Here is a 13,100-nt window from a genome sequence, read left to right as displayed (position 1 = left end):
ATCATTGGTCTTTACCCTCTTCCAACATGTGTCAGATGAGTCCTAGTTCGTTATTTGAGCTAACACATTGGTGTCGGCAAACCCAATGCGACGACGTGGGCTATATATAGGCATGAGCGGCGAGAGGGAGAATGGAAGGAGAGGAGAAAAGTGGTGGGAAGAGGAGAAATTGGTATAGGATTTAACTTGGCACTGCCAAGGCTGGCCCATATGTCGTCATCTGATATGGCGCTATATGTCGACATTCCCATGCCGGTCCCTAGGTTTAGGGCTAGCTTGGGGTTACATGCAGTTTATTGGGCCACATCGAGTGGCAATAGTTTATCGGGAGGCCATTTATAAGCCTAATTTACATGCTGCCCCAATACCTCTATTGGGAAAGCCAATGCATATTTTCTTAGCTTACCAATATATCAAACCTTAACCAAATTCTTTAAAATTTGACCAACTTTTAAAATTATATCACCGTTGTTTTTTGTTGAAATATAGTTTCATTATATTGTTAAGTCGATGTTGTATAGTATGTTGCAAGGTTTTTCCTAGCGCCGCCGCCTCCACTTTCGCCTCCTTCATAGGACGGTTCCCCCCTCCTCCGACCGACCTCGATCCCCGTTGTTGGGAGGGGTGGGGAACCCGATATATGTGTAGTTTTTAATAAAAGTAGTGTTTTCTAGTGATTTGGCAACGTATTATTTTTTCGCCCGCCTCAGTGGAGATGCCATCGTCTACAATGAGTAATCTTGATTCTTTGCTCAACAGCGCGATCTACTTCACGACGTCAATGATGGTGCTAGAACATTACAATTTTCTAGGTGGGCTTTCAAATTTTACTTCTTAGATGAATTTTGGGTCTTGTCTCATGGTTCTCGCAAGAAGAATTGTCTTTGCAATATTTGTGACAGCTGATATGTTCTCGATAATGGTGATTCGTATTCTAAACTCTCCAGCGATGTTGGACAAGCTATTTGGTTGCTTTTTTCGGACATACTGGTGTTGGTATTCTTTTTGAAGTTGGTTGACTACTTTAACGGTTGCGCATATGCATGTAGCCTTAGCATTGCGGATCAAATTATAATAATAGGAAAACATTCGCTGAAATTTAAGGTTTCTGGTCTGTTATCAACTCGTTTGGCTACCTTCGTAAAGGTAAGAAAATATGTTAGGGAAGAAGGAAGAGTTTAAAGATCTTAAAGATTTAGTTTTTTTAAATTTTATTTTATGTACACCTATATCATGGGTGTGGGTGTTTCTGTCGTCCATTTTTATAACAACTGGAAATGCATTCCGTCGAAAATAAATAAATAGTGTCCGTTCAAAGAGGCCCTGGCCTGCCCCAGAAATCCGCGCCAAGTGCCACGGCGACGAGGCAACCACCACACCACCGGCGACCCCTCCTCTATCCACTCCGCCCGAGCTCGCACCCCGAAGAGACGATGATGCTGATAAGGCCGCGGTTCCTCTCCCCCTCGCCGCCCTCCTCCCGCCGCGAGCCCCTGCTCCCCGCCCTCTCTGCGCCATCCGAGCCTTCCAGAACCTTCTCCTCCTCCTACTCCTCCTCCGCCCGCCCGCCCGGCCGCCAGCCCCGCCCCTCCCCCACCGAGCGCCCGCTGCCCAACCTCCGCCGCCTCACCGCCCGCATCGTGGACCTCACACGTCGCAAGCAGCTCGCCCAGGTACGGCACGGCACGGCCATGCTCCTCCCCGCCGACCCCATTCGTCTAGCTCGTTTTGGATTGGGGCCCGTTTCTCATTCGAGCTTTCTGCTGCGCGCGACGTGCCGGCGCAGATCATCGCAGAGGTGGAGGCGTCCAAGCGGCGCGCGCGCTCGGGCAGGGGCGGGGGGACCAACATCATCGTCATGAACGCCGTGCTCGAGGCCTGCGTCAGCTGCGGCGACGTCGACCTCGCCGTCCAGCTCTTTGACCAAATGCGGGGGCCCATGGGGTGCGGCGTTGACGCCGTCTCCTACGGTATCCTGCTCAAGGTATACCATATTTTTTTTCCCGCATTTACTGCTGTTTGACATCGACAGTCATGGTTTCGACCATCATGTACGCGCGCGCTAGGTGCTGTTTCGAGCTTTTGCTTCATACTCAGATTCACCGTGCTCTATCAACTTCGTTAAATTTCCATCCCAGATTGTCCGAACCATCAATATCTCCACCCCGATCAACAATGGTGTTCTATTTCTCCTGCTCATAGTACATTCTTGCATCTTATATTTAAGGAATTAACTTCAATGGAATCTTCTCAACGTATGTGGTGGAATAATCATTTTCCAACCATGTGTACTGCTGATTGCTTAGTTCGACTAAGGATCCGGTGGAATCTTACAATCTAATGTGCTCTAATTGAAGGGTCTGGGGATAGCTAGAAGGATTGATGAAGCATTCGAGATACTGGAATCAATTGAGAAAGATACTTCTGTTGGGTGCCCCAGGCTCTCTCCTCATCTGATTTGTGGTTTTCTAAACACCCTTATCGAAGCAGGTTCGTGCAACATGGATCATCTTACAAATTATTTGTATGTTGCATCAGGTTCATTGTCCCTTGTTGCACAAAACCACTAGACAAGTCTGAGAAGAATACTAGTACGAGAATAAGTCACTCCTCGGAACTTCTATATTGCTAAACAGCTTATTCATAAAACTCAATTGATACCAGAATCAAAGTCCTAAACTGTATTTGGCCCATCCACCTGGTGTCTAATATATAAACAGCACATGGTTACACAGTCATGCACATGCCTCCTAAAAATACAGTGTTAGTTTTGAATGAGTAAATTCAAAATTGTACATTCTTCCACGTATATTGAAATGATTAGGACAAAAATCGCGTTAGTTGCAATCTACTTTCAGTCAGTGCCACCCTAACTTTGTGGCCTGGTCAGACCTGCTTGCTAGAATGAGATTTTTTTTTTTCTGTGTTGGTTTGTGGCTGGATGTTGTTGCGATCGATATTGTACCATTTGTGCAAATTTCGGTCTTTTGTTGGTCTATATTCACGTGTAAGAGCCCCAGGCACACATGTGACTAGTGACTGCTGCAAGTGGATCATGCTTATCACTATCTTGGTATGACCAGACTGGAGGATCGCCTTGGGAAAATTGCAACACCATAGCATTACTCCTGGTGTTATGTGAAAAAATTGATTAGATGTGCTGTTTTGGCAATATATATGGTGAACTATGCAGATTATTCTAATTATGAATTCTGCTGCGGGTGATATGTATATTAGTATGAGTTCTGTTTATTCTACATCGTACTGTTAATTTAGTAGTAATATATGCTAATGCATTATTATACAAATGTAGAATAAACATCGCCAAGAGGTGGTCTGAGAGGACTATGGCCACTTTATGAGGGAGATGAGATTGTAGATAAATCCGACTTTCTCAGTTTCCCTCTATCTTTTGGAATGAACCAATATGCCTCCTTTTTAAATTTGGAGACCCTAACAAATAGATCTAGCCTCAATTTTTGGTTGCTAAGTTGTGCTGTGCTGAACACATTTTATAATCCTGTTTGGAAAAAAAGCCATGGAAGAAGGAAAAAATTCACCGCATTGCCAAATGGAACACAAAGAGGTCGTAAGAGAGAGAATTTAAGCAGATAAGTTGGCTGTTAAGCCACTATCAATCAAAAGAGAAGGCTGTTTAAACTGGCCATGGGCTGCCTTTCTTGCAATTTCGATATGAATGAATGATATAACTGAATGCTGACTCCTATAGTGGAGATAACAGAAAGAGACATCACTAAATAAATATGTACTTAGGTTCCGGGTACTTCCTCCGATTCAAATTAATTGACTCAATTTTATCTAGATATGGATGTATCTAGATGCGTTTATTGACTAGATAGTAGATACATCTGTGTCTAGACAAAGTTGAACCAATTAATATGAATCAGAGGGAGTATGTTTTTTCATGTTGCATCTGAAGTATAGTGGGGACTAAGTTTGATCAGTTGCTGGTAGTTATGCTCATGTACATGCTCTCCTTACAGTTTACACTTCTTGGCCACATATTATGTGCATATTTGTTTACCACTGAAAATTCTTGGACCCACATTAGCTTGCTGGTTGCTGAAGGAGTTTAACTTTAATTTGTCCAGGAGATATGAGGCGTGCCAATGCTCTTGTTGCTCGTTTTCGGCAAGTCCTTTATGAAGGCCAATCTGTGTTACTATACAACTTACTGATGAAGGTATTTCTTAGTCGCCTTTGCAGATCTTTTTCTCTCCTTTTTCATTACTATCACAGTAGCAGTTTGTAAATTCTTGAATCAAAACTCCTCCAGGGATACATAAAAAGCAACTTCCCTCTGGGAGCTTTGACTGTTAAAGATGAGATATTGCGCCAAGGGTTGAAGCCTGATAGATTGACATACAACACCATCATTTTTGCCTGCGTGAAATCAGGAGAGATTGAGAAGGCTTTCCAGTATCTTGAAGATATGAAGGTGTCACACAAGTGTTGGAAAGGCCAGTTTTAGCCACAAAAATTGCTTTGCATAGACATGTTGCCTAGTATGATGACAATCAATTGCTTTCGTTACAATGCAGGAAGAAGCTAAAAGGGATGATAATCCTGAACTCCTCCCGGATGCTGTTACCTATACAACATTACTTAAGGTGATTCAGTGATTGCCTTATATAGGCTCACTGGTTTTCTTAGCTGCTTTATGTATTCAGTATTGTTTTTAGTGGTTTTTAAATATGCGAGTTATTGAAGCATGTTGCAGGGTTTAGGAAATAGCCAAGATCTTTATTCAGTTTTGAAGATTGTGGTGGAGATGAAATCGTCACTTATTTTAATTGATAGGACTGCATATACAGCTATGGCAGATGCCTTTCTAGCTTGCGGGTCCATTGATGGTAAGCTATATAGCACGTTTCTAGTGGGTCAATTTGCTTGGTGATACTACGTCTTTTCAAGTTGAAAAATTATAGTGGTATCCTTGCATTTGATGTTATTTTCTATCGGCATGGCTTAGTAGTTCTACTATCCATTTTTAAAACGTGATTTTATCTGGTATATCCGGCTGAACTCTGCTTGTGCCTTTTTAGGAATAGCCCATCCCAAGCCTGGGTAAAGCAGGATGGTTGTGTTAGCCTTGCTAGCTAGTTCACAGGTAGTGTAGTGTGTGGGAAGTGGTCTGGTTTTGTGATGCTGCCAAAAGCTTCATGCAGCTTATATTGCATAGTGCTATTTATAGGATACAAGCTAGGTACAACATGTAGATTTCTAAAGCCTTCTAGAGCTTTCTACTGCTATCCTTTTATAGCTATCTACTACTAGAGTTATCCAGAGTGTTCTACTGGCTAAGACTTGCATATGAAATGTACTCCTAGAACATACTAGAACATACTAGCACCTACAGTACTACTAGAAGGTACTAGCTAACTCCTGAGCAAGAATTACTCTAACAGGTTGTGTTAGGCTTTGGCGAGCTAACATCAAAACCAGCCATTCCTATGGACACGAACCCCGATAGATATTAGTTGGGGCGTAACCCTCTCAGCGACGCGCCATATTGGAACCTGAGTGTGGTGTTAAGTGAGCAAGGGCCAGGCTGCCACAGTTATAAGCGGGCAAGGGCTTCTGCATCTCACCTGACGGATGTGATGTGAAGGGTAAGGAAGCAGCCGAGGCAAATAGGTTGCCGGTGGGTACTTGGAATGTAGGATCCTTGATGGGGAACATAGGATGCTGCGATTAGGAGGCATGTAAATATTTCTTTCGTCGAGGAGACTAGATGGGTGGGTCAAAAGGGTGAGGGAAGTCGAGAATACCAGTTTCAAGCTTCGGTATTCAGAGTCAGTTGGTAGTAGGAACACGGTGTAGACGTCCTAATAATATAAGAGCCTCAAGGATGTAGTAGTGTATGTCTGGAGATAGAGGATAGGATCATCCTAATCAAGCTAGCTGTTGGGAATCTTGTCCTGAACGTTATTAGTGCTTATGCCCCACTGGCGAGGCTCGATATGTGCGCCAAGAGCCAAATTTGGGATGAAGGAGGACGTGGTTAGAGGCTCTTCAGTTGAGGAGATCTCAATGGCCATGCGGATACAACTAACATAGGATTTGAGGAGGTGCATGGGGGCTTTGGGTATGGTGACAGAAACCACAAAGGTAAAGACATCCTAGACTGTGAGATAAGCTACAACCTACAACCGTTTCATAGATAGCACCTTCTTTAGAGAGGCAATCTCACCTAGTGACCTTTAGTAGTTCCCAACACTCTAGCCAGATCTTGTCCTTACTAGAGAATGGATAGGAGGGCTTATTTGGATTGTGAGGTGATTCCTACAGAGTGTTGTTGCGCAACATAAGCTGGTGGTGGCCGACCTTCGCTTTCATGCATGTGTCTTGTGGATCAAAGGCGCCAAAATCACAAGAACAAAGTGGTGGAAGCTCAAAGGTGAAGCACAATAAAAGGAGAGGATGATCATGCTTCACGAAAGGACCATGGGATGAAGAGGCAGGTTCAGATAGCATGTGGGTGAAGAAGGCAACTTGCACTCAGAAGGTAGCTAGGGAGGTGCAGGTGGTTGGGGTGACAAAGGGCAAGAAGCTAAGGACACATGGTGGTGGTGGAATGAGGATGTACAAAGGGCTATCAAGGAGTGCTACAAGAGTTGACAAAGGGGCTGGGGGCCTGTGATGAGCTATATGAGAGACTAGGCACAAAGGAAGAGGAAAAGGGCATTGATGACAAAATTCGTGAGAGGAAGAGTAGAGACCTCAACCAGCTTAAATGCATCAAGGATGAGCCTAATCGACGTCTTGTGAAAGATGAAGAGATCAAGAACAGATGGAGACATTACTTTGATGGGTTATTAAGTGATGGCAATGGGGCAGTTTAGTGGTGTTCGGTGAAGACGGAGAGGTTAGTTTGGAAGGACAAATAGTGCCTAAGAGTAACTCTAGCAGGCACCACCTATCAGCCCGCATATGCCAGTTTGGGCTCATATGCGGGTTTTTGTTGTTTTTTGGGCCAAACCAGACACCGCATCAGCGGTCTGGCCTGGAAAACGGGTCTAGGCCGCAGCCCAAAACCGCCATCCGCCCCTATATATGACGCACGGAGAGGCCGATGCGGGCCAAACCCCATCCGCACCTCCGCCTCCCCGCCGACAAGAAATCCACCTCCCCGCCGAGGAGCAATCCACGCGCGCGTAGATACAGCAATCCACGCGCGCGTAGTAAGTTTGATAGGACAAGTGATCAACGACAAATGATCAAACCTCTGATGCTATATACAGCAGAATGTTGTCCCACCGAAAGACAACACATCCAATAAATGAGTGTCACGGAGATGCACATGCTACGGTGGATGTGTGGCCATACGAGAAAGGACCGAATTAGGATTTAGGAACGAGGTAATACGTGATAGGGTAGGGGTGACACCGATCAAGGAGAAGCTAGTCCAACACTAACTAAGTTGGTTTGGGCATAGCCAGTGGAGGCCTCCAGAAGCACAGTTAATTGTGGTAGCCTAAAGGGCACGAAAAATACAAGGAGGTGCAGAGGGTGACCAAAGTTGACATATACACGGTAAAAAGGGACTTGAGGGATTGTACGTGCCTAGAGCTTTGACTCTTGATAAGACTGCATGGAAATCTGCAATTCATGTCCTTGGATTTGTATGAATTTTTATTTTTCCCCCCATCCCATTTGAAGTGATTAGGCCCACTGGCGGAGCTATACCCAAGTCGGGTGGCCCCCCCCCCCCCCCCCCCCTTTTAGAGAATTGCTGAAGGAACTTTCATATCCAGTGAGGTCCCCACCTGAATGTATTACCCAGAAAACGATCGGCACTACCCCTTGCAAAACACCATGTTCCACACCCAGAACCTAGCTAAACGATGGCACTTCTATGAACTTTCTGAATTCTGAAACCTGGTAAATGAGTGAGAAGAATTTGAGTGTCCTTGCACATGTTTATTAATTCTGAACGTGAGGGCCCCTGACAGCTGAGATATTGGCCCAGCAGTAGCTTTCAACAATCACTGGGTAATCGGCGACGACGGCGATGGCGATGATGCCCTGGATCCCTTCTACAATAGCTATACCATCCTATCAGCCAGTAACATGTTTCTGCACATATCAATTCTACCCCAACCAGACCAGATCATTCCTCCCTGCTCATCCTAAGGACTGCTATCTACGAAACATTATCCATCCGTGATCCAGCTTCTGCCACTGCTCGTTTGGGTTCATGTGTCTTGCGGGATTTGGTGGGTTGACAGTGTGAAGAACTGGGCGTTTGCCTTTTATATCAAATTCGTTGTGCCCTGTGTATACTGGACATTCTTGCTGTGCTCTTAGCCGCCATCTCCTACAAAAAAGAACTACTTGTACAGTGTAACTGTAAATAGGACTTGGGTTTGAATATGTTATGTTGTTGGTGATAAAATATGTTGCTACCATCTGCCTGTAGAATTTTCTTTTCTAATATACTTCTGTTGTAGGGGCTCTTTGCATTTTTGGCGAGTTAATAAAGCAGGTTGGCACCAACAAAGATTTGAGGCCCAAACCTCATCTTTATCTTTCAATCATGAGAGCTTTTGCTACTATAGGTGATTTTGATATGGTAAAGAGACTATACAAACGCATGTGGCCAGATTCAGCTGGATCCATTAGCCGTTCAGCTAAACAAGAGGCAGTTGAGCTATTAATGGAAGCTGCTTTAAATAACAATCAGGTATGCATGAAATTTAGCAGGAATTTTATTGTTTGACAAGTTGATTTGGATTTGTTGTCCATGCATAGTTTGGTCACTTGGTTGCTGATTTTGGTGAAGTTTTACTGAGTTGGGTAAAATAACAACACCTTTTGTAATGGGATGCATACTATCTATGTAAGAGCAGTTGTACCTTCTGTGTTGATGTGCTTACTACCAACGAACTTGAAAGTATATCCTGTTAAAAGGGTATGTATTATTGAAGGGACTTCGTTGCCCAATGAACTAGCTCACATCAAAGTCCTTTCATGCAAGTATATTATTACGTTGCATTCAACCTGTCAACTATTCACTGTCTTCAGTTCCTATCAAGAGAGCAGAAATTACATTGTTGATTTCATTGTTTTCTGAGGGTTATTAGGCTCAGCTGTGCTGCTAACGGTAGACTATTCCCCATTTGTTATACCGCACTAGATAGATACAGTTGATTGTTTTTTTTTCTTAACTGCATAACTCTAATCATTTTATGAAACTTTGTGTAATGTGCGTTTGAAATACTGGGAATAGATTCCTCTACTTCTGTATTCAGTAATTCATGTAAGAAAGAAAATGCCAGACTGAGTGTAAATTATAAATGAAACACAGGCCTGCCCCTGTGAGCGGTTAAACTGCAAGTGTTTTCCTTCAGACTTGACTATGCTACCAGATGCAACACAGCAATCAAATACTCATGATTACTCTGTCTCTAGACTTCTTCACTCCTTGAGTGTCTTACTTTGCTTTCTCTTGCCATAATAGTCTTGAGATTTTGAGATGGTCATGTTCATGTGACTTGCCTTGCTGGCTGATTAAATGCTTTACAGATAGATGTGGCTAAAGGACTTCTCAGAAGGATAGTTAAGGGGAAGGAGCATTTCTCTTGGACGAGTAGAGTAGGCCTGGTATGTTCTTTTTGTTCTCTTCATTCATTTCTTCAATTACAAACAGACATGGAAGCTCTATAGGATTTGCTGTTGCCCTGAGTTCTGTGATGAATTAAAATGTACTTATATTTCTTAGTGTTAGCTTGGCTGGAAAACAATGGTGCGGAAATGGTTATACTTTTATTCTGTTATCAAGGTCTCTTACACAGTAGTTGTAGTTTCGTGTTATATATAATGTCAATTACTTTGAGCTCTTATTCGTTGTTGTAGGCATGCACCTTGAGAGGTTGTTGTCTCTGTTTCAGTCTGAGTTTCAGATATTGCTATCCTATCCAAGTGTGCAGAATTACTTTCACAACTTTAATATTCTGCAAATGCACTTGATTGAGCTCACATTTTTTTCTTTAGTTTTCAGGCATTAAAGAGTCATACATAATCTTAATAAGTTATAGTCAGATTGAAACACTAGCTTGATAATTCCTTACTGTATCTGACAACAACTATTGCTAGCATTTTGTTGGTTTCACTAATTAAAGTTTGGGAACATTGATTGGGCTTTCTATTAGGTGTGGTGACTTAACCACTATATCTCAGGAGTTTCTTCCTTCTGAAATTGGTCATATTTCTTTGGAGATATTGCATGTTCTAGTGTACAGATATCGCAATATTTGAAGGAGCTGCCCTGTCAATTTTTGATGATAATAGTCTGACTGATTCATATGAATTAATAGATGGACTGAGAAGACCTGTGACTGAACTTAACTTGGCTCACTTAGTTTCTATCTTATCCAGACTTGTCTGAAGTAAAGGACAAACACTCTTGTGTTTTGTCAGTTCAATGAAATTGATGTGACGGAAACATTATCATCATTAAGCTTGCTCGTTTCTGTTCATACCAGGTGGCACTAAAAGTTGAAACGTTATCTGGATTCACCAACTCTCCTCTTAGACCGCATGTATTTCCACAGGTTGTGTGGCCATTTCATTCCTATCTTATATCCATTCTCCACTTTAACTTGCTTATATCTGAAGTTTTGTCTAATGACATTGTAGATTCTCTTGAATGATCCTGTCGAGAAGTATATGCTTCCGTTTCAAGAAAGTAGACCGTTATGTGGCGACTTAATCTTGGAGAACGTTGTGATGCGATTCTTAAAAGACTCTGTGGTTCCTCTTGTGAATGACTGGGGAGCTTGTACTGGAATTGTTCACAGCTATGATTGTACCGAGGTAGGTTGTCCTCCAGTCAGGATCAGCAATTGTAGCATTGGCGCTGGTACAGAATGTACTGGACCGGCTGGCGCTGTTTTTTAGTAGCAAGGAACAATATTTTGCTAAACCAGCTAGTTCAGTTTTGAGTAGCAAAATATACTTTAATTAATTTAGGTATTTTGGCCAAAGTTAATATTGCAAGAAAATACATACATGTGAATAGATAATTAGTTCTCGAGTGTCATCTAACTAGTTAACCCTTGCGCCCTTTGTAGCCTACATTTCTCTTAACGACTTAACCGTTGCGCCCTTGCTTAAATAAAACCTTTGAACCCCATTGCCAACTCGTGCTGGAATATTGTTGCCTCCAATTCCAATACAATCATACTTGGTGTTTTTATCTTCCAAGTAATTTCCTGTGATTCAGAACACCTTTATTTTTCTTGTTCTAGATGGATGCACCTCTTCTTTCAATGGCGAGACAACCACTCTGCGTGCCCACTTCAACCTCGCTTGAGCATGTGATGGATCTCCTTCTCAGAGAGAAATGTGAAATGGTGATTGTGGTGAAAAGCGGCAACATGTATGAAGGCAGTTACACATCCAGCTCAAGACCACTGGGAGTTTTCTCCCTCGCAATCTTGTCGAAGTTCACCACCAACAGGTCGAACACCCATGACACATCCGTCTCTAGGGTAGTACCCTGAAGCCTGTTACCCTGGCCGAGCATGTAGCTATTCCTTGTGTTGTTTTACATCACTGTGCCTAGCGAGAAGCCGTTTTAGTGCTGTCCCTGCAACTGGATGAGAGCGGAAAGATTTACCATGCCAAAGCTGCTAGGCTGATCCTAACGCTCTATACTGTGCATATGATGTAATCCCTGATGCACACGCAAAGCTGCCGGTGGATCAGAAATTATGACCCGATGTTTCTGGGTGAGGCTCTCCAATGGCCTCCGACGTGGTCCTGCCTTGTTGTAGGTCAAGTCCACATCGCCAATTATGGAGAAGATCCTACACGTGGTGTGTAGTGTCTTACCTTTTCCAGCTTGTGATCTCAACGGGTAACCAAGAAATCAGAACGCGTTGGCATTATGTATGCTGTACTGACGCATGCTCCCTTTATTTGCCCTGAACCTCTGATTCTTGCAATTGGAGGCATGTCCACTGTGCAAGTCAACGCAGAGAACACTTCTGAATTATTGGGATGTAACCTTATCACTTCATTTTCCCTTCAATTACAGTTACAAGGTTCAAGATGCTGAAAATAGTTATACGACGTGCCACGCGTTGCTGCTATGTATCAGTTTGTTTCGTTTCTAAATATAAACGGAGTTTATCTTGAATTCTCAAAACGTCTTATATTTGGAAACAGAGGGAGTGCCAATGAATTGGTGGAGATACGGAGTGTTGCTTGCATTGTTTTCTCTTATTTTCTCAATAGTTGACAAAATCTTTGCCTCTTTAATCAATTATTAAGAACATAGTTATTTACACCACAAGGTCAAGGCCTTAATGCCAAACTAAGCTATTTCAAAAAAAAAAAATCTACGCTACTTTGTCCTTTTTGCTGGGTACGTCCTTACTTTGTCCTTTTTGCATAGCACAATACAATCATAGACGCTCACACATACGTACATATACTCATCCCTATGAATACACGCTACTCGCTTGGGATAAAATCACTCACTCGGATTCAAACTAATTGTCGTAGTCGTGTAAATCTGCCCAGTTTCGTTAAACCCGTCACAACTAATTTAGAGGTAGCAGCAAATTCGGCTATGCTCAGATGGCCTTGCTAATGAACCATTTTTCATCCGGGTTGGCCATAGTTAAAAGGAGCTCATGTATAGATCGGAAATTGGCGGGTGAGCCGGCTGGCTGCCGACCTAGGGTCCAACCGCAGCGAGTACGCCTGCCAAAGTTGCAATGCAATCAACTCGCTTACACACACCAGCCGCAGCAGCACCGGCCCCAAGGACGTTACGAGTGCCGGCTGATCATTTCTGGCCCCAACGGCGCCGGGCGGTCTCGCTCCCTTGTCCCCAGCGCAGCTAATCGGCCGCCGGCTTGGCGTTGGCGATCGCTGTCGCCGCCGCGTCCGGCCGTCCGGTGCACGCGAAGTCGTCTCTACGGCTACCCGCTGTAACGATGCGCGCTGCACGTACGTACGCTGCCTTTTCATATGCCTGATTCGCTCAGGCCTTATTTACTTCTCTCGTATTTTTTTTCCCAACAGGTATGGGGATGGAAGGGGATTTGGTGTTCATCTAATCCCCT

The 13,100-nt window shown here is 43.5% G+C and overlaps 1 protein-coding gene across 1 annotated transcript; it reads left to right on the top strand.

Moving 5' to 3' along the window:
* Nucleotides 1–1,802: 1,802 nt before the first annotated feature.
* Nucleotides 1,803–12,239, top strand: LOC124653728 (pentatricopeptide repeat-containing protein At5g10690-like). Its single transcript, XM_047192792.1, has 11 exons — nucleotides 1,803–1,984; nucleotides 2,358–2,490; nucleotides 4,113–4,204; nucleotides 4,298–4,459; nucleotides 4,563–4,631; nucleotides 4,742–4,874; nucleotides 8,475–8,707; nucleotides 9,550–9,627; nucleotides 10,509–10,577; nucleotides 10,663–10,839; nucleotides 11,274–12,239. The coding sequence occupies exons 1-11, from the start codon at nucleotides 1,859–1,861 to the stop codon at nucleotides 11,526–11,528; spliced, it is 1,527 nt and encodes a 508-aa protein (XP_047048748.1). The 5' UTR covers nucleotides 1,803–1,858; the 3' UTR covers nucleotides 11,529–12,239.
* Nucleotides 12,240–13,100: the final 861 nt, after the last annotated feature.

Source organism: Lolium rigidum, chromosome 5 (assembly GCF_022539505.1).
Source record: "Lolium rigidum isolate FL_2022 chromosome 5, APGP_CSIRO_Lrig_0.1, whole genome shotgun sequence".
NCBI classification, from domain to species: domain Eukaryota; kingdom Viridiplantae; phylum Streptophyta; class Magnoliopsida; order Poales; family Poaceae; genus Lolium; species Lolium rigidum.
Note: the sequence above shows the minus strand (reverse complement) of the source record. Positions and strands in the feature narration are given on the sequence as shown.